This window comes from Heliangelus exortis, chromosome 1, assembly GCF_036169615.1.
Source record: "Heliangelus exortis chromosome 1, bHelExo1.hap1, whole genome shotgun sequence".
Classification (NCBI taxonomy): domain Eukaryota; kingdom Metazoa; phylum Chordata; class Aves; order Apodiformes; family Trochilidae; genus Heliangelus; species Heliangelus exortis.
The window spans coordinates 26,191,337-26,215,528 of NC_092422.1; the positions used below are offsets into that span (position 1 = coordinate 26,191,337).

The 24,192-nt window shown below is 44.2% G+C and overlaps 1 protein-coding gene across 2 annotated transcripts; it reads right to left on the bottom strand.

Annotated features, from left to right (window-relative positions):
- Positions 1-1,829: 1,829 nt before the first annotated feature.
- LOC139793525 (phosphatidylinositol 3,4,5-trisphosphate 3-phosphatase TPTE2-like) lies at positions 1,830-22,801 on the bottom strand. Of its 2 annotated transcripts, none has more exons than XM_071738337.1 (19): positions 22,667-22,801; positions 21,752-21,826; positions 19,594-19,668; positions 17,027-17,074; positions 16,162-16,320; positions 15,648-15,767; positions 13,318-13,417; positions 12,464-12,527; positions 11,877-11,941; positions 11,265-11,325; positions 10,290-10,371; positions 10,108-10,196; positions 8,264-8,325; positions 7,245-7,325; positions 5,560-5,665; positions 4,851-4,948; positions 4,381-4,476; positions 3,397-3,467; positions 1,830-2,094 (listed from the first exon to the last, which is right to left on the bottom strand). In XM_071738337.1, exons 2-19 carry the CDS (start codon positions 21,799-21,801, stop codon positions 1,992-1,994), a joined length of 1,530 nt encoding a protein of 509 aa, XP_071594438.1. In that variant the 5' UTR covers positions 21,802-21,826; positions 22,667-22,801; the 3' UTR covers positions 1,830-1,991. The 2 variants fall into 2 exon arrangements, with proteins under 2 accessions (XP_071594438.1, XP_071594429.1); XM_071738328.1 differs by lacking the exon at positions 22,667-22,801 and adding an exon at positions 22,503-22,611.
- Between the last annotated feature and the right edge of the window lie 1,391 nt (positions 22,802-24,192).

The following is a 24,192-nucleotide window of genomic DNA, read 5'->3' on the forward strand; positions in this document are numbered from 1 at the left end:
GATTCTTGCTGCTGTAGCCTTTGCTGCAGCTCTGTGAGAGATTTGCTTACTCCATAAGCAGAAGGTTCACCTCAAAAGCCCTGCAAGCCACTGGAAAGGGCATCTGAGGACAGTGATATCCAATTGCCTGAGCTAAGCCAAAAGGAACTTGGTCATCAGCCCTTCTAGCTGCAACAAACTGGCATCCTCCCCCCCTCCTCTCTTCCCCCTCCTCCTGGGATGTTCAGGGTGCACACAGCAGCCTTGGCTGCCTTCTTGCTTCATCACCCTACAGTGAGGCAGCTTTGGGCTCACTCCTCTGTAAGGGGATTTCTCCCTGGAGGTCACAATAACTTTGCAAACACCCACTAACATTGAGGGCCAGGCTTAGCAAGGTTATGTGAAATATCTGTGCAGCCTTTGAGTCAACACTACAGCTAGAGGACAGTGTTGCAAAAGTTGAAGATGATCCTTAATAGTTCCCACCCTCTGCTCATATGTCAGAGCACTCCTGGAATGCTGAATCTCATTCAAGTTCCCCAGTACAAGAAACACAGTAACATCCTGTGATGTTACTGCAAGTGAAGCAGAGGGCAAATAGCATGGATGGTGGAGAGAACTGTGGTTGTTCACCTGTTGTAAAACTGAGGGGAGGTCTCACTGCTGCCTGCAGTTACTCTGTTCATGAGAGGAGACAGAACCAGGCTCTTGTGGGAGACATAAGGGGGCAGAAAAAGAGTCAAGAGCCACAACTTGGGAACTTCCAACCTGGGGGAGAAGCAGTTATGAGATCAAGGTTTGTGCAAAGTCCTTGGAGATGTATAGAACTGAACTATGCTATATGAGCCTGCTCTAGCAGGGTATTTTGCAGTTTGCACTACATGAGCTCCAGCTGCTTCCACTCATATTATCTAAGCTGCCCTATTCTGCACCTACAACTGCAAAGAACTGGTGGAACACTTTGTCACTGAAGACAGGTTTCAACCTCCACACTTGAAGTACAATGCTGACGAAAGCAGCTTCCAAACAGCCCAGCTCCTAAATACCACCTAAATACACAGCAACAGCAAAACCTGAGTCCACGTGTGTATTTTGTAGCACACTACTGCCCTCAAGTAAGCACCTGGGAAGTCTATGACCCCTCTGCCTACTCCACTAGCTGGTTATTAGCTGTAGAAGGCCATGCCCATCCCCTTCTGCTCTTGGTTCCCAAGGCTGGAGAAGCAAGCCTCATCATGTGTCACAGCAGGGAAGACTTGAACAGTCTGCCCAGTCTTGCTGCACTGCTGAGAACAGCTGGGAACAGAATAATCCTCATCTGTGCATTACAGGTTTTGGTACAGCTCAAGCAGGGTGAGGGAGCATTTGCAGCATTAGCTCAAAGCAGCAAGTGCACAGATCAAACCCCTCACAAGCAGGTAAAGGCAATCCTGGCTAAGTGGCCCTGGGCTGCTGATGTGCCACCCCAGCCCTTTGTGGGCAGGTGCCCTACCACAGCAGTCTCCAACCCCCACTCAGCTCCCAGGCCAGGTGCTAAACCCTGCCTGGATTTCTGATGAAGTGAGCTGGATACCAAGACTCCTCAAGAAGTACAGTCTGCCTGTGCCAGGTTACTATTCCCCCCTCCAAATTCCTGGTTTTTAGTAACCTGTGGAAAACCCTGATGCTGAGGGAAGGTGTGTCAGATTTTTCTCCACCCACCATCAGGCTAATGCTCTTGCTTAAAGAGAGACAACTGTCTTACAATAATAAACTAGGGATTACCTGTATGTAGAGACAGCTGAGCTCCAAATGATCCAACAGCTCATTAACATGACATGACAGCTGGCACTAAATAACTCATCCAAGTATTATTGCTCTGCACAACAGAACTTCACGTAAGTTTATTTGAGAAGTTGTATCTACACAGATATACATCAAGTACATCAAAACAAGACTGCTTCACTTCATACTGAAGCAGGAGGCCATCCAGGCAGAGATGAATTTTACACATCCCTTCTTTTGGCTTTCCCTTATGGTTCAACAAAATTCACCTCCACAGCAAATGTCTCACTATAGACTTTCCATGTTTTAGACTTATGAGGGTTATCCAGCTCATTCCTGGGAAGGTAGAGCCTGAAAGACAAAATTCAGTAGTGGATCTTACAGCCTGAAATATGCTTTTTTTCTTTCAGCCAGCCAAGAACTTCAAGCTCAGCCCTGGAATATTAAATATAACCCCAGATCTTAAGTTCAGACAGCCATCAGCCATGCCTACACAGGGTTTTGGATGTTAAGTAGTCCAAGAAATATATAAACAATCTGATGGGCTTGTGGGCTGGTTTTAGGATTTTGGGTTTGGTTTTGGTTTTTTTTTTTTTTTTCCCAGAGCTCCAGGATGCAAGACTGTTAGAGTAAAATTAGTGTTACTTTCAGTGCAAGGCCTGCTGATGGGAGGTGAGGTGCAGGAATTTAATAATTGACCCTCCTAATGGCAAGGATTTGCTTCAGTATTCTGTCTAGCTCACAAGGCATAGTCTCTACTTACAAAGTAAATGTGTAGTTATTATTTCATAGCACTTGTACATCAGTTGTGGCTGATTAGGGGCATAGAGACAGGGGTTATCGTGCAGCAGTCATACACCTCTCCAGGTATTCATTTGGTCTAACTAGATTTCTGCACCTAGGTGCACTACAAGGTACATTGCTGGTTCAGCATATTAAATTTAGAGTTATGAACAGACTTATAGCTACTTCTCCACATGCTCTGATGGGATCAAGTAAGTAAAAATTGTTTCCTTCCTATACAAGTTGTGGAGAGTACAGTAATTATATTTCAAGTACACTGTTTCTCTAAGTCTGTGAAGTTTGATAAATAGAAGAGAAGGACCTTCTGCCTCCCACTTCTGCATCACTCTCCTAGTGAGAGAGACAAGTCCAACTTTTGCTGGCTGGAACTCCACCAGGAATTGTGGTCTCAACAAGAAAAAACCACAGTAATTTCTAACTTTAACAAAATTGTGAAAAGCAGTAGAAGAGACCTTCTTTGGGATCCCAAGCAGCAATACCCCTAACTCTGGTTTTAAAGTTTGCTTGCTAAGCTGCTGAATGAGTTCCAACCTCTCAGTCAGCCATGCTGCAGAGGAGAGGTTTCAACAGTTACCATTACTGTTTTGAATTCAAGTTTAATAACTTAGGAGTGCTGAGGAAAAAGTCCAGTGAGATTAAGTTGATTAATATAAAAAGCTCATATATTTAAAACACTTGCAAATAGGCAGTTGACATGCTTGCAGTTAATCATCAGAGAGCAGTACCCACAGAGAAGCTAAGACAGTCTTTACCAGGCAGCTATCTCAGCTTCCAGTACTGTTTATGAACTTGCAGCTCTGTTCAGACACCACAATTTAGGTTATGAAGGAAGTCACTATGATCACTTACCTGTTATTTTCAATAAAGGAAGTGTTGAACCAGAAGAAGAATGGGCAGTCATCATAGCCTTTTGGGAGATCCTAAACAGAAAGACCTCGTTTAAAGGCTCCATTAGGCAGTAAGACTCATTTTTGCAGAGCAAGAGTACACAGCTGCCCCCAATAGTTTGGTTTACCAGAGTCAGTACACTTGCAGAGCCCAATATCACACCCAGATCACTATTTTCACTGAAGCTATTTCAGAACTAGGCCACCCACACTTCATACAATGAAGAGACCCACATTAGAAGCAGCAGGTACTTGAGGCTGGTGAAGGGATCCAGCACAAGTCCTGTGAGGAAGGGCTGAGGGAGCTGGGGCTGTTCAGCCTGGAGAAGAGGAGGCTCAGGGGAGACCTCATCACTCTCTACAACTCCCTGAAAGGAGGGGGTAGCCAGGGGGGGGGGGGGGGGGGTTTGGGCTCTTCTCCCAGGCAGCTGCCAGTAAGACAAGAAGGCATGGACTTAAGCTCTGCCAGGGGAGCTTTAGGTTGGATATTAGGAAGAAATTCTTTACAGAGAGGGTGATCAGACATTGGAATGGAGGGAGGTGCCCAGGGAAGTGGTGGATTCTCCACCCCTGGAGGTTTTTAAAAAGAGACTGAATGTGGCACTCAGTGCCATGGGCTGGGAACTGCAGTGGCAGTGGATTAAGGGTTGGGCTTGATGATCTCAGAGGCCCTTTCCAACCTGGCTGATTCTGTGGCTCTGTGAACTAAGGTGTCTTGGTTGTACTGTATGAACAGAGAGATGCCTCCCCTGCCTGACAGGCTGATGTAGCAACATTTGCTGAGGTGGAACAACAGCTGCTGCAGTGGGGCCGCTCCAGACAGCAGGAGTCCATGGGGAGGAACACACATTCTGCCTCCCCCAGTGCAGGCAGCACCCACCCAGCTGCAGTTTGCACTGCAGCCTCCCCTCACACCCAAGTGAGAATCCTGCTGTCATTTACTTACAGAACGTGATTCAAATCTGACTTTCACATCACCACTTATAACAGGGCTGTCTTCCAAGCCAATCACTACAGTGTCACTTTCAGAATCAAAGAAGAGCTGGATAACAGAATAAGGTGTTACTTTTCATAAAAGTTACTGCAGAGGGACAAGATTCATGTTAACACCATGAATTAGTATTCATGGTATACCAATGCAATAGCAGTGCTAGAATAATAGCCAATAATTTAAGCTATTCAAGTCAGAGCAAGCTATTGCATTTCATTGACTTCTAGGGAAAACTTTTGCTATCTTGCCACACTTTTCCTGTGATTTAGCAAAGCTTTGCTTTTTCATTCTCCCATAGTTTATAGCATCCATTTACTTAGGTAGCTCTGTGCCCAGTGTTCATCTTTTACAAGATGGTATTTTTGACCTGTAGGTCAGATTTCAGCTTCTGTGACTCAGCTGACATGATTTAATAGTCCTCTTACCTTGCAGTTTCTTTGACTGGCACATACACATTCAAGTACAATTTGCTTCCTCACTATTATCTGCACTTTCATATCAGTTCCATCACCCTTCCCAACTCCTAGGAGTAAAGAGTTGCATTACACCAGAGGACATACAGAAGTAGAAACACAAGGGGCCATAAAAATGAAATGCAATCCCATTCAAAAGTGTGTTCTTCCCAGAATGCCTCATAATAGACTTTAGGGAATTCAAATCCTAAAGGTAACTTAAGATCCAGGGGTTGAAAGCTCTGCTGTGAAGTGGGAAGTGAGTCTTACTAGTGGAGCAGCAACAGACTAATGTAGAGAGTCTGGTTCCACTTACTGAACCCTTTAAGAAAATTACCAGTACACATGTACAGAAACAGGTGTGTATATCAAGCTGAAAAACATCAGTGGATCCAGCTCTGCATGTGGAGCTAATCTCACTCAAGAAGTGACTTCCCCTCCCAAAACAGAGCAGGTTGTATGTGAGCCTCCATTTAGCCAGACACCCAAAAAGGGACAGAATGCATGGGGCAATTGCAGTCCAAAATGCATTTCATTGTATTTTAACTGTGTCATTTGAATTCTTAAATCCCAGTAAGTCTACATTCCTATCACGGGCTTAGTTAGACCAAGAGAAAAATCAGCTCCCTTTATTAGGAAACCATTAGCAGACAGAGGAATGCACAAATTCAAGAGTTCTTACCATGTATAGAGTGGATTTTGAAGTTTTTTATTTTGAGTTGTCTCTCTGGTGGGAGTTTCAAGTTATACTTGTTTTTCAGGATCTCGTAATACCCAACATACCTACTCTGCAATGAAAAAAACTCAAAAATATTATGCAGTATCTGCACTCCACAGACTAATTCTAGGTAGAAGCAAAATTAAATAGATCTCCTACACCAAGTTCTTAGATTTTCTAAGTTCAAAGCCAAGAAGTAGCATTTGCTCTTTCCCCTTCCCAGTTCAAACAATCCTCTAGACAAATTCTACATCTACATTTTTAAGCAGTATTTAAGCCTCACATTCTGGCTTAAATGGAATTCTGTACTTTTGAGTTCAGCAAGAAGAGCTTTTATATTGTAACTTTTAAAGGAGCAGAACTTAAAAATGGACAAGAAACTTCTATTTTATAGAAGCACATTCTGCAGGACAGCTGGACCCCCATCCTATTTTATACCAGTAACTAAAGTATCTCTGCTACCAGTTCCATCTCACACCCCACAGTCAATCAAAATGCACAAAGCCCCAGACTGTAGTCTGAGGCAATAACTTGTTTAGTATTTCCTTGTGAATGCAGTTTGCCCCTGTACTCAGTGCTGGTGAGGCCACACCTCGAGTCCTGTGTCCAGTTCTGGGCCCCTCAGTTTAGGAAGGATATCGAGGTCCTGGAGCAGGTCCAAAGGAGGGCAACCAGGCTGGTGAAGGGACTCGAGCACAGATCCTATGGGGAGAGGCTGAGGGAGCTGGGGCTGTTCAGCCTGGAGAAGAGGAGGCTCAAGGGAGACCTCATCACTCTCTACAACTCCCTGAAAGGAGGGGGTAGACAGGGGGGGGTTGGTCTCTTTTCCCAGGCAACTCTCAGCAAGACAAGAGGGCACAGTCTCAAGTTGTGCCAGGGGAGGTTTAGGTTGGACATTAGAAAGAATTTCTTTACTGAGAGGGTGATCAGACATTGGAATGGGCTGCCCAGGGAAGTGGTGGATTCTCCATCCCTGGAGATATTTAAAAAGAGACTGGATGTGGCACTCAGTGCCATGGGCTGGTAACTGCAGCAGTAGCGGATCAAGGGTTGGACTTGATGATCTCTGAGGTCCCTTCCAACCCAGCCAATTCTATGATTCTATGATTCTGGAGGATGCATTCCTCCAGCCAGCCCTATCAGTGCCACAGCCCTCCCCAGGCCAGGCTGCAGGCTTCAGTGCATCCTTAGTACACAGCCCCCATTGTCTGACAGGGTCATGCTCTGGGGAGGGTGTGCGAACACTGCAGCACCTTTCCCAGAGAGGTTGTGGAATCTCCATCTGTGGAAATATTCTAGACCTGACTGGACAAAGCCCTAGGCAACCTGCTCAAGCTCACCCTGCTTGAACACTGGGGTTAGACTTTAAGCACTCCTAAGCTCAACAATTATCTTAGAAGGCATAATTCAGATTTGATGATATTACACAGAGAAAGGCAAAAAGAACATGCTGGAACAAAGAGGAGGGTAAAGATGAAACACAACCCTACCATCTGATAGTCTTCCAACCCTTGAGAGTACAGAAAGTTCAGGAGTTAAGCATTAGTAGGAACCTATACCTCTAACATGGCAGGAGAGGTGGGGTAGCATAAAGTTCTCACAAGGCTGGTGTTGGTTTGGCTGCTGGTACTGGACTTGCTCAAGCTTACCTGGGATGGAGTTTCAACACCTTGAAACTTGGTACTTGTGCTTCTATCAGTTCTTCTCTCCCCAAAGTAATCCAAACTTTCCTACATAGGAAGATAATTGGCAGGAGTCAAGATACATATCCCACCACCATTCCCCTTCCTGAGAAGTGGATACTAAACCAGTATTACACTATTCCAGGCTTGGAATGCAAGTAAAAATATACAATAGGTGTTCTGGTACCTTCTAGAAGGCACTTTCAACTAAGTAAGAAAATACTAATTAGGAAGCCAGATACATTTAATCTATCACCCATGAAAGAATGCTAATAAAACTCATTGAATAAGATCAATGTGCCTTTTCAGCAACTGTTTTAGAACCACCTGTATTTCTAAAGTTCTCTGACAGAAAAAACTGAGCATTAGTTCAGACCTTCACAAACCAAACTCTGAGAAAAACAAGAGATTAAATGGATACACTCTGGCCAGACTGCCTTGGGTGGCCTGGGCCTTCTGCAGCCCTGGGATACTAAAGCAGCACATGCACTTGTCCTGGCCAGGACTTGCTGATCTTCCTCCCTTTCCTCAGAAGGGCTTTTAGCTGCAATGCTGCAATACAAGGCAATTCTTGATGCCTCACATCACTTAGAGAGCTTAGGGAAAAAGCTGCACTTAAAAACCCTCATGCTATCTTTAATACAGCATGCACAGAAGCTGACAGTTTCAGAAAGTTGTTGCTCAAGATCCACCATGCCTCAAAAAAAAAAAAAAAAAAAAAAAAAGCACACTTCAGAGTTGGCATTCTTTTTAAGTTCTAGTTTCCCAATTCTTTCTGATCAAGAATAGTCTTCATCAGAAAGGAATTTCCACAGTAACAAGACTTGCAAGAACTTTATGAAATTAAGAACTTTATAAAGTGTTGTTTATGGTATTTTTTTTCCCAGACTTTTTGCAGAGCACTAGTGCACTTCACCAATTAGGTAGGTTCGAAAGGGGCTTTTTGAACACCAGAAGGATCAAAAAAATAGACACTAGTTTTTTACCTTTGCACTCTCAAACTGGTCACTGTCTATGAGCCAGGTACAGACCATTGTTCCAGTCCTGCCTGTATTAGAAGAGACAGGTTGAACTACAGGAGTTCATTGTCACAAAAACAATGCCCAATACCTTTGAAGTTACAACTTTTTGAAATGGAAAAGGTAACAGGAGATAACTGGGAAGAATGAGCTGAAGATACTGAAGATACTGCAGTGTATTAACTTGTTCCTTGAAAGCAATGCCCACATTTCCCTGTCGTATTCCTCACAGATACTTAGGAATTTGTCCAGTATCTGCAAACTCTATTTATCAGGGGATAAAGTCAAGTACACAGTACTAGATTAGGTTATAGACTGGCATTTGCCAATGCTTTAAAAACCTCAAGAGTTGTTACTCTGATCCAATGTTTTTTCCCCCCCAACCCTATTAAGAAGGCCTCATGACTGCTAGAACTAAGACCCCAATATAATCTCAGTTTTGATTTTAAAATCTCAGAACTAAAGCCACTCCTCTCTATGCTTGTTCTTCAAGCTGGTTTTGGCCTGCAGATAGCTTCAGTGTTCAATTTTTCAAATTTTTTTAAGATACAGATCCAAGTGGAAGCAAGAACCTTCTTTATACATTAGTAACTACCTGGACTAAGCCAAATATTTGCAGTAGTAAAAGCAGGAGGCTAAAGATGCGGCAGATGTTTGCAGGGATATTTGGCTTATTTACACAGCTATCTATGTACTTCAACAGCTCCCACACTACCACAGGTTGCAGATAGCACCCTCAGGTCAGCCTGTGTGCAGTAGCCTGGACTAGCCCATCACACAATACCTTGTGTATCTTGATTTAAGATCCAGCAGTACCTACAACAATTCCACTCTCCCCTTGCAAGGAATTAAGGAGGTTTAGGTATATTACTCCACACCTCGAGTACTGTGTCCAGTTCTGGGCCCCTCAGTTCAGGAAGGATATCGAGGTCCTGGAGTGGGTCCAAAAGAGGGCAACTAGGCTGGTGAAGGGACTGCAGCACAGATCCTATGAGGAGAGGCTGAGGGAGCTGGGGGTGTTCAGCCTGGAGAAGAGGAGGCTCAGAGGAGACCTCATCACTCTCTACAACTCCCTGAAAAGAGGTTGTAGGCAGGTGGGGGTTGGTCTCTTTACCCAGGCAACTCTCAGCAAGACAAGAGGGCACAGTCTCAAGTTGTGCCAGGGGAGGTTTAGGTTGGACATTAGAAAGAATTTCTTTACTGAGAGGGTGATCAGACATTGGAATGGGCTGCCCAGGGAAGTGGTGGATTCTCCATCCCTGGAGATATTTAAAAAGAGACTGGATGAAAAGAGACTCAGTGCCATGGGCTGGGAACTGCAGTGGGAGTGGATCAAGAGTTGGACTTGATGATCTCTGAGGTCCCTTCCAACCCAGCCAATTCTATGATTCTATGATATATACACCCACAGTCAGCATGGGAGACTGACTGCCAGGGAGCCAAAGCAGCAGCTCCCTGGTAGCAGCAGCTCAACACTTTGGGTAGCAGCAGTTTCAGCAGCTCCCTATTACCAGCCACTCCTGCAGGACTGCTGTCCCAGCAGTCAGGACAGCAGGACATTACTGCAGCCTGTTTCAAGAGATCAGATGCCAACTCAATTTAAAAACCAATCTAGGCTACCTAGAAATGGGGTTGCTTAATACTGGACACAGAGCCTTACTACAGTGTTGGTAGTCATCACAGCATCTGCAGAATGTCAAGTTAAGACTCAAAACTCATCTCATGCTATGGGCTAAGGCCATGCTTACATCAAAAAAGCCATCAAAACATGTAATTTGTAGCATACACAGGTTACACATGAGAAGTCTCACCTTTGCCTCCTTTACAGTGAATTGCTATGATGTTCTTTTCATCTTGTCCCATCCATTCCCGAACGCTGGCAGTGAATTTCAGCATGTCCCTAGATAAAAGAAAAAAAACAGCAGATCAAAGCAAATGCCCACAAACTATCTTGATTCATCAAGATCTATTCATCTCTCTCGACAAGACTCACTGTAGTGATGGGACATTGTGGTCATCAATAAAGATCCTTTCCACCCTGTAGTGAAAGTACTTGGGGTCATAGCCTTTCTCACCTAGAAGGCAAGATCTGGAGTTACACCAGGAAAAGGAATAAGCTTGCAACAAAGAAAGTTGCTTCTGGCACAACTGCTGGTCTGAGCATTTACTAGTGTTTAAAGCAGTAAAAATAGACAAAGCAAAGTGAGAAACTATGAGGTAATTTGGCTGAAACCATGCTTGCTAGGCTTCTAGTTACACACCTCTCACTTTTATGTGAGAATAACACCTCCAGACCCTGATGGGCATTCCTTTCCATAGTGATTATTTAGGGATCTGAAAGTTAATGCTGAAAGTTAATGTTTTGATGTACTGTCAGGGTCAGTCACAGCAGCGACCACCCACGAAGTAGGAAGGAGCTGGCTGGCACTGCACTCCCCATCTGCCTCCTCATCTTGCCCTCTGCTGGCTGGAGAAGAGTTTCACTTTGTCACAACTTCAGTATTGATGCTTCTATATCATACTTGGTCTGCTACCAGCTCTGAAGGTGCACCATGAAAGCAAAAACTACAGGATATTTTTACCTGAGGTATTTTTCACTGGTTTAGCTGCCTCTAAACAGAAAAGTGTTTAACTATTAATTCACCTCAGTCTTCTCATTTAGAATGAGCATCATCCCGTATTTTAGTCTAAATTTAGCTTTTCACTTCTTTAACACAAGTTTTGGAACACTGAAGCAACTGCTCAGCATAAGGAAGAAAGTCTAAACCGCATCCAGTGTCTCTGCACTGGTACAATGTATTAGATGCTGAAAGTCAATAGTTGCATCCAGGACACAAATGAAATAGCCAGGCAGCTGCATAATTCTCCAAGAGTTTGAAATCTGTCAGATCAGGTACCTCCAGCCTCATATCTTTAAAAGATGTTTTTCTGTTTAGCAGTATTTCAGTAATCAACTAAACATACTTACTGCAGAGATTGTAGACTTTATAAAGACCTGCATGTTTAGTGTCCAAAAATCTTGCAACTTCCTAAAACAATAGGAAGACAGGACTTCAGATTAGTTAGTGCTCTACTGCCACCTCATCCCCCATCCCCACATAGGGTCAGCAGCTGTATTCATGGACAGCCCCTGAACAGCAGGCCTTTCCAGTCCAAGAGCTCAGATTCTTGTCTGGACTAAAACTACTACTGCAAGAATCTACAGGACAGGGAAGATAGATGTTTCCACAGTATCAGACAGCACAGCTCTAAAGGGAATCAATGCAGATCTTTTAAACATCTTGCAGATGAGCATACAGTTCACTCATACTGTTACTAGCCAGGGACAGAACTGATTAGTTCTCTGAAGCATTCCCAAGAAACAGGAGCATAAGAGCCCCAGTGTGTGCACACTGCAATATAGATCCCACTTAGTTAAGAAACTACAATACAAATGGTGGAGACCATCATTCAGTCATTCCAACCAGCCAAGACAGCAGAACTAAGACCTGGCAATCCAGTCTGCATACAAACTAGTGGCAACCTAGAAGTAAAACAGCATTCAGAAATACTGAACTTGGTAGAGAAGAGATTTTTTTACCTCTATAGGGTTCCTATAGAAAGATTGCTTCCCAGAAGATGGAAATGACATAGCAATAATGCGATCTGTGGAAAAAAAAAAAAAAAGACAGCAATCAGAAGCAACAGGGGGAACCCTCCCAGCATGCAGGCATGACTGAGAGCAACATCATTAGGAAACAGCTTATTTCTGATCTATTGGAACCACCAACCCATTTCTGCAAGGTTTTCTGCACTTTTTATAGCTAGAGGAGGAAACTAATGCTTCCTGAAGCATCAGCTACCATTAAGTACCAGTCTTCATAGAATCACAGGCAAAAATACTACAAGCTAGTCTATATAGTTCTTAGCTCTGGTTCCCTAGGCCTCAGGAGAATTTCTATCACTACATGCAGCATGTACAACCTCTCTCCTAGAAGGCACACCCCAAGAACAGTGTCAGGAACCCATATTTTAAAATCCCATGGAAAAGGAGTAGGCCTGGAGTGACTTCATACTTAAATTTCATCAATCTAAAACATTCCCTGTATTTCACATCAAGCACTTATTGACTGAATAACTAGAATGAGCAGGATGTAACATGCTGCAGTGTCATTTGTTTCTACAAACCAGTAACATAAGTGAGATCCAGATCAAAGCCATCTTTCATGTAACGCCTTTTGTTTTCAGAGACCTGCCAAAACAAAAAAAAAAGAAAAAAAAGCAGAATTAGTCCAACCATCCAGACCCTGAAGGTATGAGCAGCAGAGCACTATTTTGCTACAGCAAAGTTTACAGCATTAGCCAAGAATAACACTTATTGTGTTAGCTCTTAGGTGGAAACTCCACACAGTTTTACCCTCAACTATCAAAGTTTATTCTTGCAGGAAAGAACACTGCAAATTCTTTGCAGTCTGCAGCACAAATCTGTCATTGCTATTTGAGTGTTTGAGGGCTGAGGGAAAGAAGAAAGGGCAGCATAACCAACACTGCTTATTCCCTTGGAGGAGGGCATTCTTGAAGCTTCAAGTACCACTTCCATGCCCCTCCTCTAATAAGAGGAGGCATGCACAATGGATAGGGGCTCACCAGCTAGGTTGTTTTGGTTTTATCTGGAATAAGCAGCAGAAGCATTAAAATTCCTTTCCTCTCTCATGTCAGAGAAAACAGTCTGTATACCACACAAACTAGAAATTACCACTTGAGATACAGTGATGGTGCAATCACTTTGATATGCTGTCCTTTCAGATCCAGTTGCTGCTGACTTGAACAAAATTAAGAAATATTAGCTATACTGAAGCTGGAGGCAAATCTCCAGCAGCTTGTCAGGGACACTGAACACCCATGCTGCTTAGTTAATGTGACCACCTGCAGACCAACAGGCTGTGGGCAGCCTTGCTGCTCACCATTGATGCCCACCTGGAGAAAGACACAGGAGTTGGAAAACCTAATAGTAGCCTAAAAATATTAAGAGGCCAACTTACCATTCTCCTGGTTGCCACTTCAAGTTGCTTCTTTTGTGAAGCCAGACGAAACACCCTTATTAAGATGGCAATTCTCAGAACTCGGAGGAAAGTAAACATTCTAGAGGAGTCAGTTTCACCATGAAATGAAATGAAATGAACACAAACTTAGATGCAAAGCTTGAAACTACTTAAAAGCTATTTCAGAGACAGCTTAAAGCTTTGTTTCATATGCTGAACTAGGACTTCTCAGGCTGATTTTGGAGAAATAATATTATGCTTGAAGAATACTATGGTTTCATTGAGGAATTCTTTGGAAGTACATGTTCTGAACAGCTACTAGAAGTAGGTAGCCCCCTGGTTGCTCAAACTGACTTTTAGACACCTCTGCCCAGCAAGCAACAAAGTCCTTCTATGCTACCTGTGTTGTTATCCCCAAACTCCCCAAACTGGTAGCCACCAGAAAAATAGCTGAAAAGAGAAGCTAGACAGGCTGTAAATATCATGCCTTGTTTAAGAAACCTAGGAACAGATCAGAATAAACCCTGTGTTTAATCATTCAGCAACTGGAACAGAAGCTTTGGTTTAAGGAACTTTGAACTGCTGTTGAACTTTGAAGCCAACAAGATGCTTATGTGAGGGGTTCTACCAAAACAACTGAACAGGGGCAGCTGCTTTCACATACCCCTAGGGACTAGGGCAAAATGATATTTATTCCTGAAGATGGCACATGAGCACATGCACATATTTCAGGTCCTGATACACTTCAGTGAGAAGCCTGGAGAATACCTACAGTAAGGGGGACAAATATTCTGGAAACATTATGCCATCCCCTCCAGTTAAAGACAGTCTACTCTCCGCTGATGTGGAGCCTTAAGTCAGCAAGACAAAGTTTTCCTGGACACTTGGGAGACAGATTCAGTTTTAATCCCAGTTCCTTCCTAGTTCATGATCACCCTGCTCTTTTCAAAACACAGTTCTCCTGGAGCTAGCAGCCATGGAGCTGACCCAGCAGAAGTTAAGACTCTATAGTCTATTTCCCCAGCCTGAACCACAACTGTGAGAAGCAGCTGTTCAAGATAAACACTTTGCGTTCTGCCCTTTGGGATGTTAGCCAGTTAAGCATTAGCTCCTAGGCTGATATCCAGCTCTCATTCATCTTAATGTTCTTTCATTAGTCAGGCTTCAACAGAACAGGTAACACATCCCCATGCACACTCAGCTAGACTAGGTCAGAAATAGACACCATGCCCCTCCACCAGGGCATTTTATCTCTATGGACTGTAACCAAAATTTCACTTCTTACATACATGTTCTCATTCACATGCTCAGATTCTAATTATTCTGAGATGCATCAGGTGCTTTAAGACTGCTGATTGCTTCTTGAGGAAGGCCTATGAGAAGAAAAAGGAATAAACCCCAGGTAGGCTATGGACAATTATCTAGACTGTGTGAACACTGCTGGAGTGTTAGGTGGGAAGACCACCTCATCAAGATTTGGAATTTGGCCAAGTCTGAAGTATCATCTAGTGCCAGGTAGTAATATTTTTGTCAGAATAGGACTGAAGAGCCCTTAATGACAGAAGCCTTATAGAGGGCTTTAAGAATTGCATGAGTGAGATGGTAGGCCCCAGATGAGGATCTCAGAGTGTGAGTGTGAACACCCCTTTTACATGACTCTATGCAAAGCCTATTCAAAATCCCTACCAACTTCAGTAAGCCAGAATAAAAGGAACTTGCACACACTGATCTACAGCAGCATAGGCTATAACACTACCTAGCAAATATAGCAGTCTAGATTCCCCTGTTGCAGTGCTCTCTCCCACCTTTAACTGGATGTTATAGTATGAAAACTGCTTCAGAAAAAGTTGGTTCAAAAGATGGGAAGTAATCATTAAATTCAGACTAACGTTTTAAGACCTAGAAGGAAGCAGCCATTTATGATCCTGAGGCTAAAAAGCTATTGCTTTGACAATTCTACTTTTTGAAACCTAGTTTAGAGACAAGGAGTACTTCTAGTTGTTTGTCCAGCTCTGGATTCTTCAGTAACTAGATTTTGAGTTGGTTTCTTCTAGAAGAGCATTTCTCCCCTTGTGCCCAGAAGTCAGTTGAACTGGGGGGTAGTGAGTTGTTTTGGGGTTTGTGTTTAATTTAAAAATAAATAATAATTTAAAAAAGAGTTTAACTTCTTTCCCTTTTTTGGATCAGCGAGGGAAAGTTTGGCTATTCTAGACTACAGCAAGTTTCTGTTGGCTATTTAGTATGTACACATCTAGCTTCCATGCACCCAAGAAAATTCTTGGACTATCAAGGAAAGAGTTCACATTTAACAGCTGCCACACAATTCTTACCTTGGTATCTTCTCTGCTGCAGCAAGGTCTGAGAAGGAGTATGTCATGTTAATTAACAGAGTGCCCACCACTATGAGTGCATCCAGAAAATTCAGTATTGACTGGAAATAGTTCCTGATGCTGAAACAAACCCATATGGAGAGCAAAGACAAACACATTTTAAGGAAGAGAACCACTGCTACAGAACTATTGCTAGAGAAAAGCTCTGCTGAAGTAGTTTTAAGTACTAAGCACTGAAGGCTCACTAAGAAAAGAATGGTACACCTGGTCTACATGTAAGAGTCACAGCAAAGCTGATGCAGATTCCAAGTGGTCATTTATCCCCAAAGCACTTTACAAGTTATTCTATGGAAGGGTAACAGCAAATATACACAGCCAGGAGCAGACATGGTCATTGTCTATGACCAGAAAATTAGTCTACAGAGCAGCCATGTTCATAGCCCAAGACAGAAGCATTGCTTCCTTACTAGCCTGAGGGTTTGCCACACTGACTTAACTTTTGCTCACATCTTACCCTTCAACAAACACCCTCAGGAGAACATCAATGAGAAAGAAGAATGCTATTGCCAGGGAAACACCTTCAAGTATTAATCTAACACCCTTCTTCTCATTGATAGCCAGATCCGCAATCAGAACTGTAATGTCCACAATTATAAGTACAATCCCAAATACCCTGCAAAAAGAAAAACACAAGTTAACTTCAGACAGTAATGAATTGCTGACATTTACTGGGTGAAGAGCATAAGCCCAGATTTTTAAGAAGTTCCAGCTAGAGTGTGCTGTCTATGTATAAAGACTGAGGCCTGTTTGTATAAGCAGCTGAAGGATTCAGATTGCATTTTTAAAGTGCTCTGCACAGAGTACATCATCCATGTGGAACTGCACATTTATTTCAGACTCACCTGTAGTTACTAACCCAAAATTCCATAGCTACCTACTAGTGGTGTAAACCTGATTTAAGGCACAGAAGTGTCAGTGATGTCTTTCAGCTTAGCTTCCCACCCACCTATGACTTGGTGTAGTCCCTTAAAAGTGTCTTGAATGGCTTACCTTGTTTCAGCACATAAACTGCATACAACTCATCAACTGGTTGTGTAAAGGCTGACACAGCCTGGCATAAACCACTAAAAAGGTTTTATTCAAGTCAAGCAGATATACAGCCCTGACTTTCAGCTCTCCTTGGAGAATGTAGTGATACCTGTTTAAGACTTCTTTCCCAATAAGAATACTTCTCTGAAGTCAGGGGCTGATAGGGGATTCACTACTTTCCAGGCATAGCAGGCTGGAGTCACTGTTGTTCAAGGAACTCTCCAAGCTCTTACACCAGAAATAAGGACTATTTCTACCTTGCTGATATTATTACAAGTGTGATCTTTTACCTGAATCCAAATGACATGACAAATGGGGAAATTTTTCTCCGAATTGCACTGCAAGAGAAGAGAATCAACATCAAGACAAGTGACATTTTGCTCCTGGTATTAGCCACAGAGCACTCTTGCACTCTTTCTTTCACACTGATTTGGTTTTAGAACTCAGTATGGTAGTGACTTCTCTAAGAGGAGATTATTCTGTTACATTCATGAAGCGTACAGGTTAATACAGAACTTGAAAGTAACAGTTTGATCAGTTGTTAGAAGCAGTATCAGTGGTTACAGGCCCTAGAAGTAAAGTAGTATGTGCTTATGCGTAACACTATTCAGTGACACTATAAATCCGCCTTAATGCACAGTTATAAGCTTTAAGAAGTGGACTTGGATAACAGCTACAAGTCAAGAGGAATATTAAAGGATAAACTTCTTCTTAAGGCATCTTGTTCAAGATACAAGATTATACTGTAGGGGTTTTTTTCCAGGCCTGGAAAAGCTATACTTGTTAATAGCTCTATTACTGCTTCTGTGCTTTTGGAACAGAGGAAGACAAATCCCTCTTCTGTCTTTAAAAGAGAATAAAGGTTTGGCTTTCAGATTGGAGACTCCATTGCCACTTAAGAAAATTAGTTACTGAAGCAAAATTCTTCCAGTTGTGAGAGCTATCTCCAGTCCTGGCAGGATTCCAGCTACAGAACATTTTTTGCTTCTCTGGCATGCTTTAGCCCTCTGGTTTAAAGCCAGGCCTTTGTGTAACTATTTTACTATCTGAAAGTCTCCTTGGGCTTCCCCTTCAACTAAAGTAAAAACCATTACTCCAAGTTATGACAGCCTGTAAAACAGATTGCCAGTCTGTTAAATAATTTTGGGATTACTTATCTACTGGAAGTACCAAGTTTTTTCTTAGATACTTAGAAGAAAAACATCATCTCCAAGTGTATCACTAACAGTAGGACCTACCAAAAGTTCCGACACACTGAGAACTGGAGCTTTTCTTAGGCATAACTAACAATAGGACAAGGGGCAATGGATATAAAGTGGAGCATAGCTGTTACATAAAAATATTAGGAATAATTTTTTCACTGTGAGGGTGACAGAGCACTGGCACAGGCTCCCAAGGAGGTTGTGGAGTTTCCCTCCCTGCAGACATTCAAGGCCCATCTGGACACATCCCTGTGTGACCTGCTCTGGCAGGGGAGTTGGACTCCATGATCTTTCAAGGTCCCTTCCAACCCCTAACTTTCTATGATTCTATGACTATGAAAATTAATGGCAGATTCCTCTTGTTCACACATCTACCCTATCTTTGTTACGTACAGTTACTACAATTCCCTTCTCCACTGCCACTGAAGGTACCACTGTTACAGGAAGTCTTTTTGCACCCCAGTGATGGCCTTTGAGCTATTCGTTTCCTCTTGGGTAACTTCAGCATTGCATTCCACCTGGTGTACCTCCTCCACATTTCAGTAACTCTGTTTAGACAAGGCTGGATATCTTTGAAGCAACAAGGAAGCATCTTGCTGGGCTTACTGAATCAGCCCATATTTTGTGTTACTAATTTCAAAACTTTAAACTAAGAAACACTATCTAGGCAGCAAGAATCTGCATATGTAAGCAAGGAGATAGTTAAAAAGTGGTGCCTGCTTTTCCCACGGAAGACAATAACAAGTCTTGCCTTGAAAGCAGTCTGGTAGATAGGAGGTTCTTGCATTTAGAATGTCCAGTATCTAACAAATCACTGCAATAATTACACTAACAGTTTGTTGACCTCTTTGCCTAGTCAGTCCTACAATGTGCATGTAGAAGGTACACCAAGGCTTCCACTTCCACAGTCTAAGAACTTTATTAGGTGCACTGAAACTGAAATATATACACACGACTCCAAATTAGCCTGTTAACATCTTAAATAAGTTGAATAAAACGTGGCACATCTGCTCACAGCTTAAAACCTTAGTGAAATGCACTTGTAAACACCAGCTTATGAATTCTACAAAGATGTGCTGTCACATAGAAGAACTGAGATAACAGATTTAATCTCATTGTTCTTGGACTGCAGGAACAGAGAAACAAGGCTATTCAGTTGTCACTGACTTGACAAGCCAGTTAAGAGTAAGAGTTAGCAATCTGGTGAGAAGACTGAAACACTGCTAGGAAATAACTACTTCAAGAACAGAGCTAATCACTAGCAAGTTCAGTCAGTCTTGATGACTTGCTTTTCATTCCCTCAGATACTCATTCACCTCATTTTCACACCAGCATGTGTGCTTCTGTGCTCTCCCAAACTCACTCCTTTGGGAAAATTTAATCAGTGAAGTTTGGACTATGCATTCTCCACATTATGATGGACTTTTTACTAGTTCCTGGGCTGAGCTTTCATCTCTAGAGGCATAAAGAAGCTCCCTGAACTTATTTGTCTTTATTATGTACTAGACCAAATGTCAGTATCAAGTGATTTACTGGGCTTCTCTCTACTTCAGCAAGCCACCTGCCGCCTTATTTTGGGTCAAAAATTTCCACTTCTTTTTTTTTTTTTGGGGGGGGGGGAGGTAAACAAGGTGTTTAGTGTATCATTCTCTTACTTGAAACAGCTGTCAGGTTTATCTTCATCACGACCATCATCAATCTTTACTGTGGCCTCTTTTGTTGCTGGAGAGCTGGCAAAGGAATAACAGAAGTCACATACTGATACAGATGTCAGTTTAACACACTGCTACCCTTGACTGTTCCAGAGAAAAAAATATTAACTCTCAGCTGAGCAATGAGCAGCAGCCTGGGCTAGAGCACAGGCATAGTACCAGGGAAAGAAAGGCTTTCCCTATATTGGCACAGCAAAGCCCTCAGCTTGCACTAATCAAGCTCCCATTAGCAATCCAAGTTTCTCTTTGGGGGGAGGAAAGGAACAGATCTTTCCAGGAATAGCATAAATTACTTTGAAGTAGAGCATCCAAGAGTCTGCTGAGGACTTAACAGTCCAGACACTAGAAGTGCTGGAAATATGCATATGCAAAATTGCTCTAGAGTGTGCAAAAGCCATTAATGCATTACAGTAACCTACTTGTTCAGAGAATTAACATTTTCACCAGGAAAAGACATAGCACAGAGATGTTTTTGTGCAGAGCAGGATATCAAGCCGGAAACTGGAAGACCAGAGCAGCAGCAGCTGAGCTAGTTAGTGCTAGAGCAGCATTTTTTGGGGGGGGTGGCTGCTTTCCATAACTTCCCTAAAAGAGCCTCTTTAGATCAAGTTTTTTTCAGCCACCTCAGAAGCTTTAAAGGCCACATAATAACTTCAGAGAAAATTAAGTGTAACATCCAAATCCAGACGTTTCCAATTCAGCCTTCTCCACAGAAATACTGTGCTACATAATAGCTCAGCCACAGTGTTTGCTGTGGCTGTCTTTGGCATCATTACTTCTTGGACAGGAGGAACTACACACACACATATTCAATATTGATGTTTCCATGCTGTTCTGAGGCAATCTAGCATGTTTGAGGCATTAGTGTAACTCAAAGGATTCAAGTATTCTTCATCCTACATAAGCAACCCATGCACCACCACTGCTCCTCTAGTGTGGGCTAACCCCCCTTTAAACAACAACAAAAAGTTAAACCTTTAATGCATTTGCTACAGTGTCAGCAACCAGTACTGATGGTTCATCACCTGTGCTCAGTATTAGGCTGAAGAGAGGAATTATTTCCACTAGTTTTGGTATTTAAAGCTAATTTTCCATCTCCAGTGTCTCCAGAAACCAAAGACTGTCACTTTGTTCCTAGAACTGCAGCAAAGCTGTAGTGATATTTGGCCATTCAGGTTTGCTTCCCACCTATTTTTATGGTAATTTGGGAATTTCCACTTCATGTACAGCTGAAATGCTTCACTTATTAAAGCAAGTTGCTGCTGCTACAGCAATTTTGCTGCAGATCACTTGTTTACATTTGTAGACATGAAGTGCACCAAACACCTTCTTCTTATCCTCTACTGTGATTAAAATAGCCCTCAATAAGAAAGAACAACCATAGTGTTTTGAGTTAGGAATCCAATCTTTAACACAAAAAGAAAACAGAAAACAAGTTTGAGTACATTTTCCACTGTGTTCTCACACACAAAAAAAAAAATCAGTTCTAGATAATGCTTTTCTGCGAGGGAGTTTGTTTTGCTGAGTGTTTTACATCTACTCATTGCCCAAGCTGAAATAAGCTCTCTGCCACAAGCTCCTACATCTGGTTTCTGACTACTGGGGTAGAAAAGAAAAAAGGAGGATACACTAAAAAAAACCAAACTTATTTCCTCCAAACACACAACCTCCATGCAGAGCATAAGCTTTTTTACTGCTCATAGCTAAAGAGAAGGTAAGACCTGAGGCTTTTATGGGGAGCAGAGCAAGAGCATCCTGCTCTACAAGAAACCTTGACAGTATGTCTGGATACTCTAAGCAGAGGTTTTTACTGCCATGAGCTTATTATTTCAGGGCTGGGAGCTCTGAACTTCTTAGTTCTTAACTCCTTGCAAGAAGCCAATCACAACAGTGTATTTCTTTCAATGGTATCACTGCTCTAGACAACAGCATTTGAAGGTGATAGGAGGGAAATACAAAGACTGTATGACTTATAAATGCCAAGCACTCCATCGCTAAGTCACTTTGTTATTTTTAAAACACTAAGACACTCTAGACTGGGGACCACACACAGCATACTTCAATCCCAAACCCACGCACTGGTGCAGTTCATTTCACTCACCCAGACGTTTCTGTCAGCTCTGCCCCTTGTTCATACTTCACAGTTGTCATTTTGCCTGTTGTTGTTCTGCTGGTCCTACAAGAAACACACCTAGCTAAAGAGAGACCAGTAGGAGAAACAGTGCATGCCAGCAGCCTCACACTCAAGTTACCAGCAGACAGCACAAAGCACAATCTTCATCTACGAGGCTAACAGGAATCAGTGCACTCAGCAGTGTGATGAAGGAGTTTTGACTACATCTAACACGACAGGGTGACAATAACTTCAAAGCACCATCTTTACCTCAGAGTGAAGCGTTTTTCCCCTGCTTCAAACTACGAGGCACAGAAGAGCCCCAGCCGGCTCCCCTGGGAGTGGGGCAGCCCCGCCTGCTCCGCCAAGCACGGGCATGAGCCCCCCCAAGAGCGGGGGTCCCAGAGCTCCGGGCACACCTCAGCTCCCCGGGCTGGAGCCCGCGCTTCTCCCGCTCCATTTCCACTCCCTCACGCCCGCCTGCCCGGCACAGCCTCACAGTCCCGGGCCGGGAATGGGCTCCCACAGCGCCGGGTCTCGGCCTCTCCTGCAGCCTCCCCGCTCCCCCGGAGAGGGGCCGGCATCCCCGAGCCGCGGAACCCCTTTCCCACCAGAGGCCCCGCAGGCCCGGCCCCAGTCCGGCGGCCGCCCCAAGGAGCCTGCGATTCCGCAGCCCCAGCGGGGACAGCCCGCGGAGGCCCCAGCTCCCGGGAGCGCTTTCTCCCCTCACCGCTCTCACCTCAGCGCGGCCGCCCACCTCCGGCCGCCGGGCTCAAAGTCGAGCCCGGACACCCGCCCCTGGCGCCCCGCGGACTCAGCGGAAAGTTCGGTGAAACTTCCTGAGGGCTGTTCCCCCGACCCTCCCGCCTCCCCTCACCCGCCGGCATGCGGAGCCCCACTCACCCAGCCAGCCTAGGCCGAGCTGCGGAGCAGGAACACACCTCAAAGTCTCCTCCTCCCCCCCTGCTCCGCGGCTAAATGGACCAGCGGCACCGCACAGCTGCACCTGGGCCGGGCCCGGGCCGGGCGGGCCCTCCCGCTGCCATGGCGACGGCAGCGCCGCCGCTCCCCGCACTTCGCAGCGGGCGACGAACCCACGGCCGCCCCAGGTGCCTCTCGGGGCCGGTAGCCGGGCCAGGCCTGCCCGTCCCCCCGGGGTTGAGCCGTCCCGGCCCGCAGGAGCAGGAAAGCTACCCCCAGCCAGCCCGTTCCGGCCGTGCTGCCGCCTGCAGCTCCCAATCCTCGGCCGTGCGGGTTTTGTAAACTTTGCTGCTGCACTTTGCAGCTTCTGCCGCGGGACGGAGGCGTTCAGGGGCTGCGATCGGGACAGGGTCGGTGGGGGTTGGCTGCGGGCCAGCCAGGCCTCCCCAGCCTGCGACGGCGGCTGCTGCCTCCATCCAGGGCAGAGACGCGTAACATGGCAACCCTCAGCAAGACAAGAGGGCACGGTCTCAAGTTGTGCCAGGGGAGGTTTAGGTTGGACATTAGAAAGAATTTCTTTACCGAGAGGGTGATCAAGCATTGGAATGGGCTGCCCAGGGAAGTGGTGGATTCTCCATCCCTGGAGATATTTAAAAAGAGACTGGATGTGGCACTCAGTGCCATGGGCTGGTAACTGCAGCGGGAGTGAATCAAGGGTTGGACTTGATGATCTCTGATCCTTCCAACCCAGCCAATTCTATGATTCTATGGAGCCCATAACATTGAGCGCTTGTGGTTTTTGCAGAATTCGGAGCTCAAAGAATTAGGAATTTCTGACCCTGTGCGCTGCTTCACACCCGCCTCACGGCTCACCAACAGTCAAACAGCCCCTGAGCAGGGACATCCCGGCTGCTGGAGAAGCCAGGGATGCGCTGGGAAGGGCTTCCGCAGCAGAGGGAGCAGAGGGTGGGCAGCAGAGGGAGCTCAAAGCGAGCTTTTGGGGGCTGCTCCCAGGGATGCTGGAGCTTGGTCAGGGATTAACCGATGGCGGGAGCCTTTCTGGATGCCCCTTGCTCAACAGAAAGAAAATCTTTCAGATGATGCTGAGAATAGAGAGCTTTCCTGGGCAGCAGGCTAAATATAAAGTTTCCCTTTCAAGTCGTCATATATATAAAATATACAAGTAGCTGTTACAGCAAGTAATGAGCTAAATATGTTCATCCAGTATGTTCAGATAATTATGTCTTGTAATGGATTATATATAGAAGACTATAATCTTCTGTTACGTAGAAGCAGCTAAACATGGATTGAAACTGAGCTGGATGATGAGAAGAAACATTTAATTAATTTACTCTTAGCTCTGAAAAAAAAATATACATATTTAGTACAGACCTCATCCTGTGGATTACGTGGATATCCTGAGTTACTCTCAGCATGAGCTTCTGCCCATGGAGCACCTTTACAGGGAGGACCATACGAGAGAAGAGTGAAGAAACACAGGAGTCCAA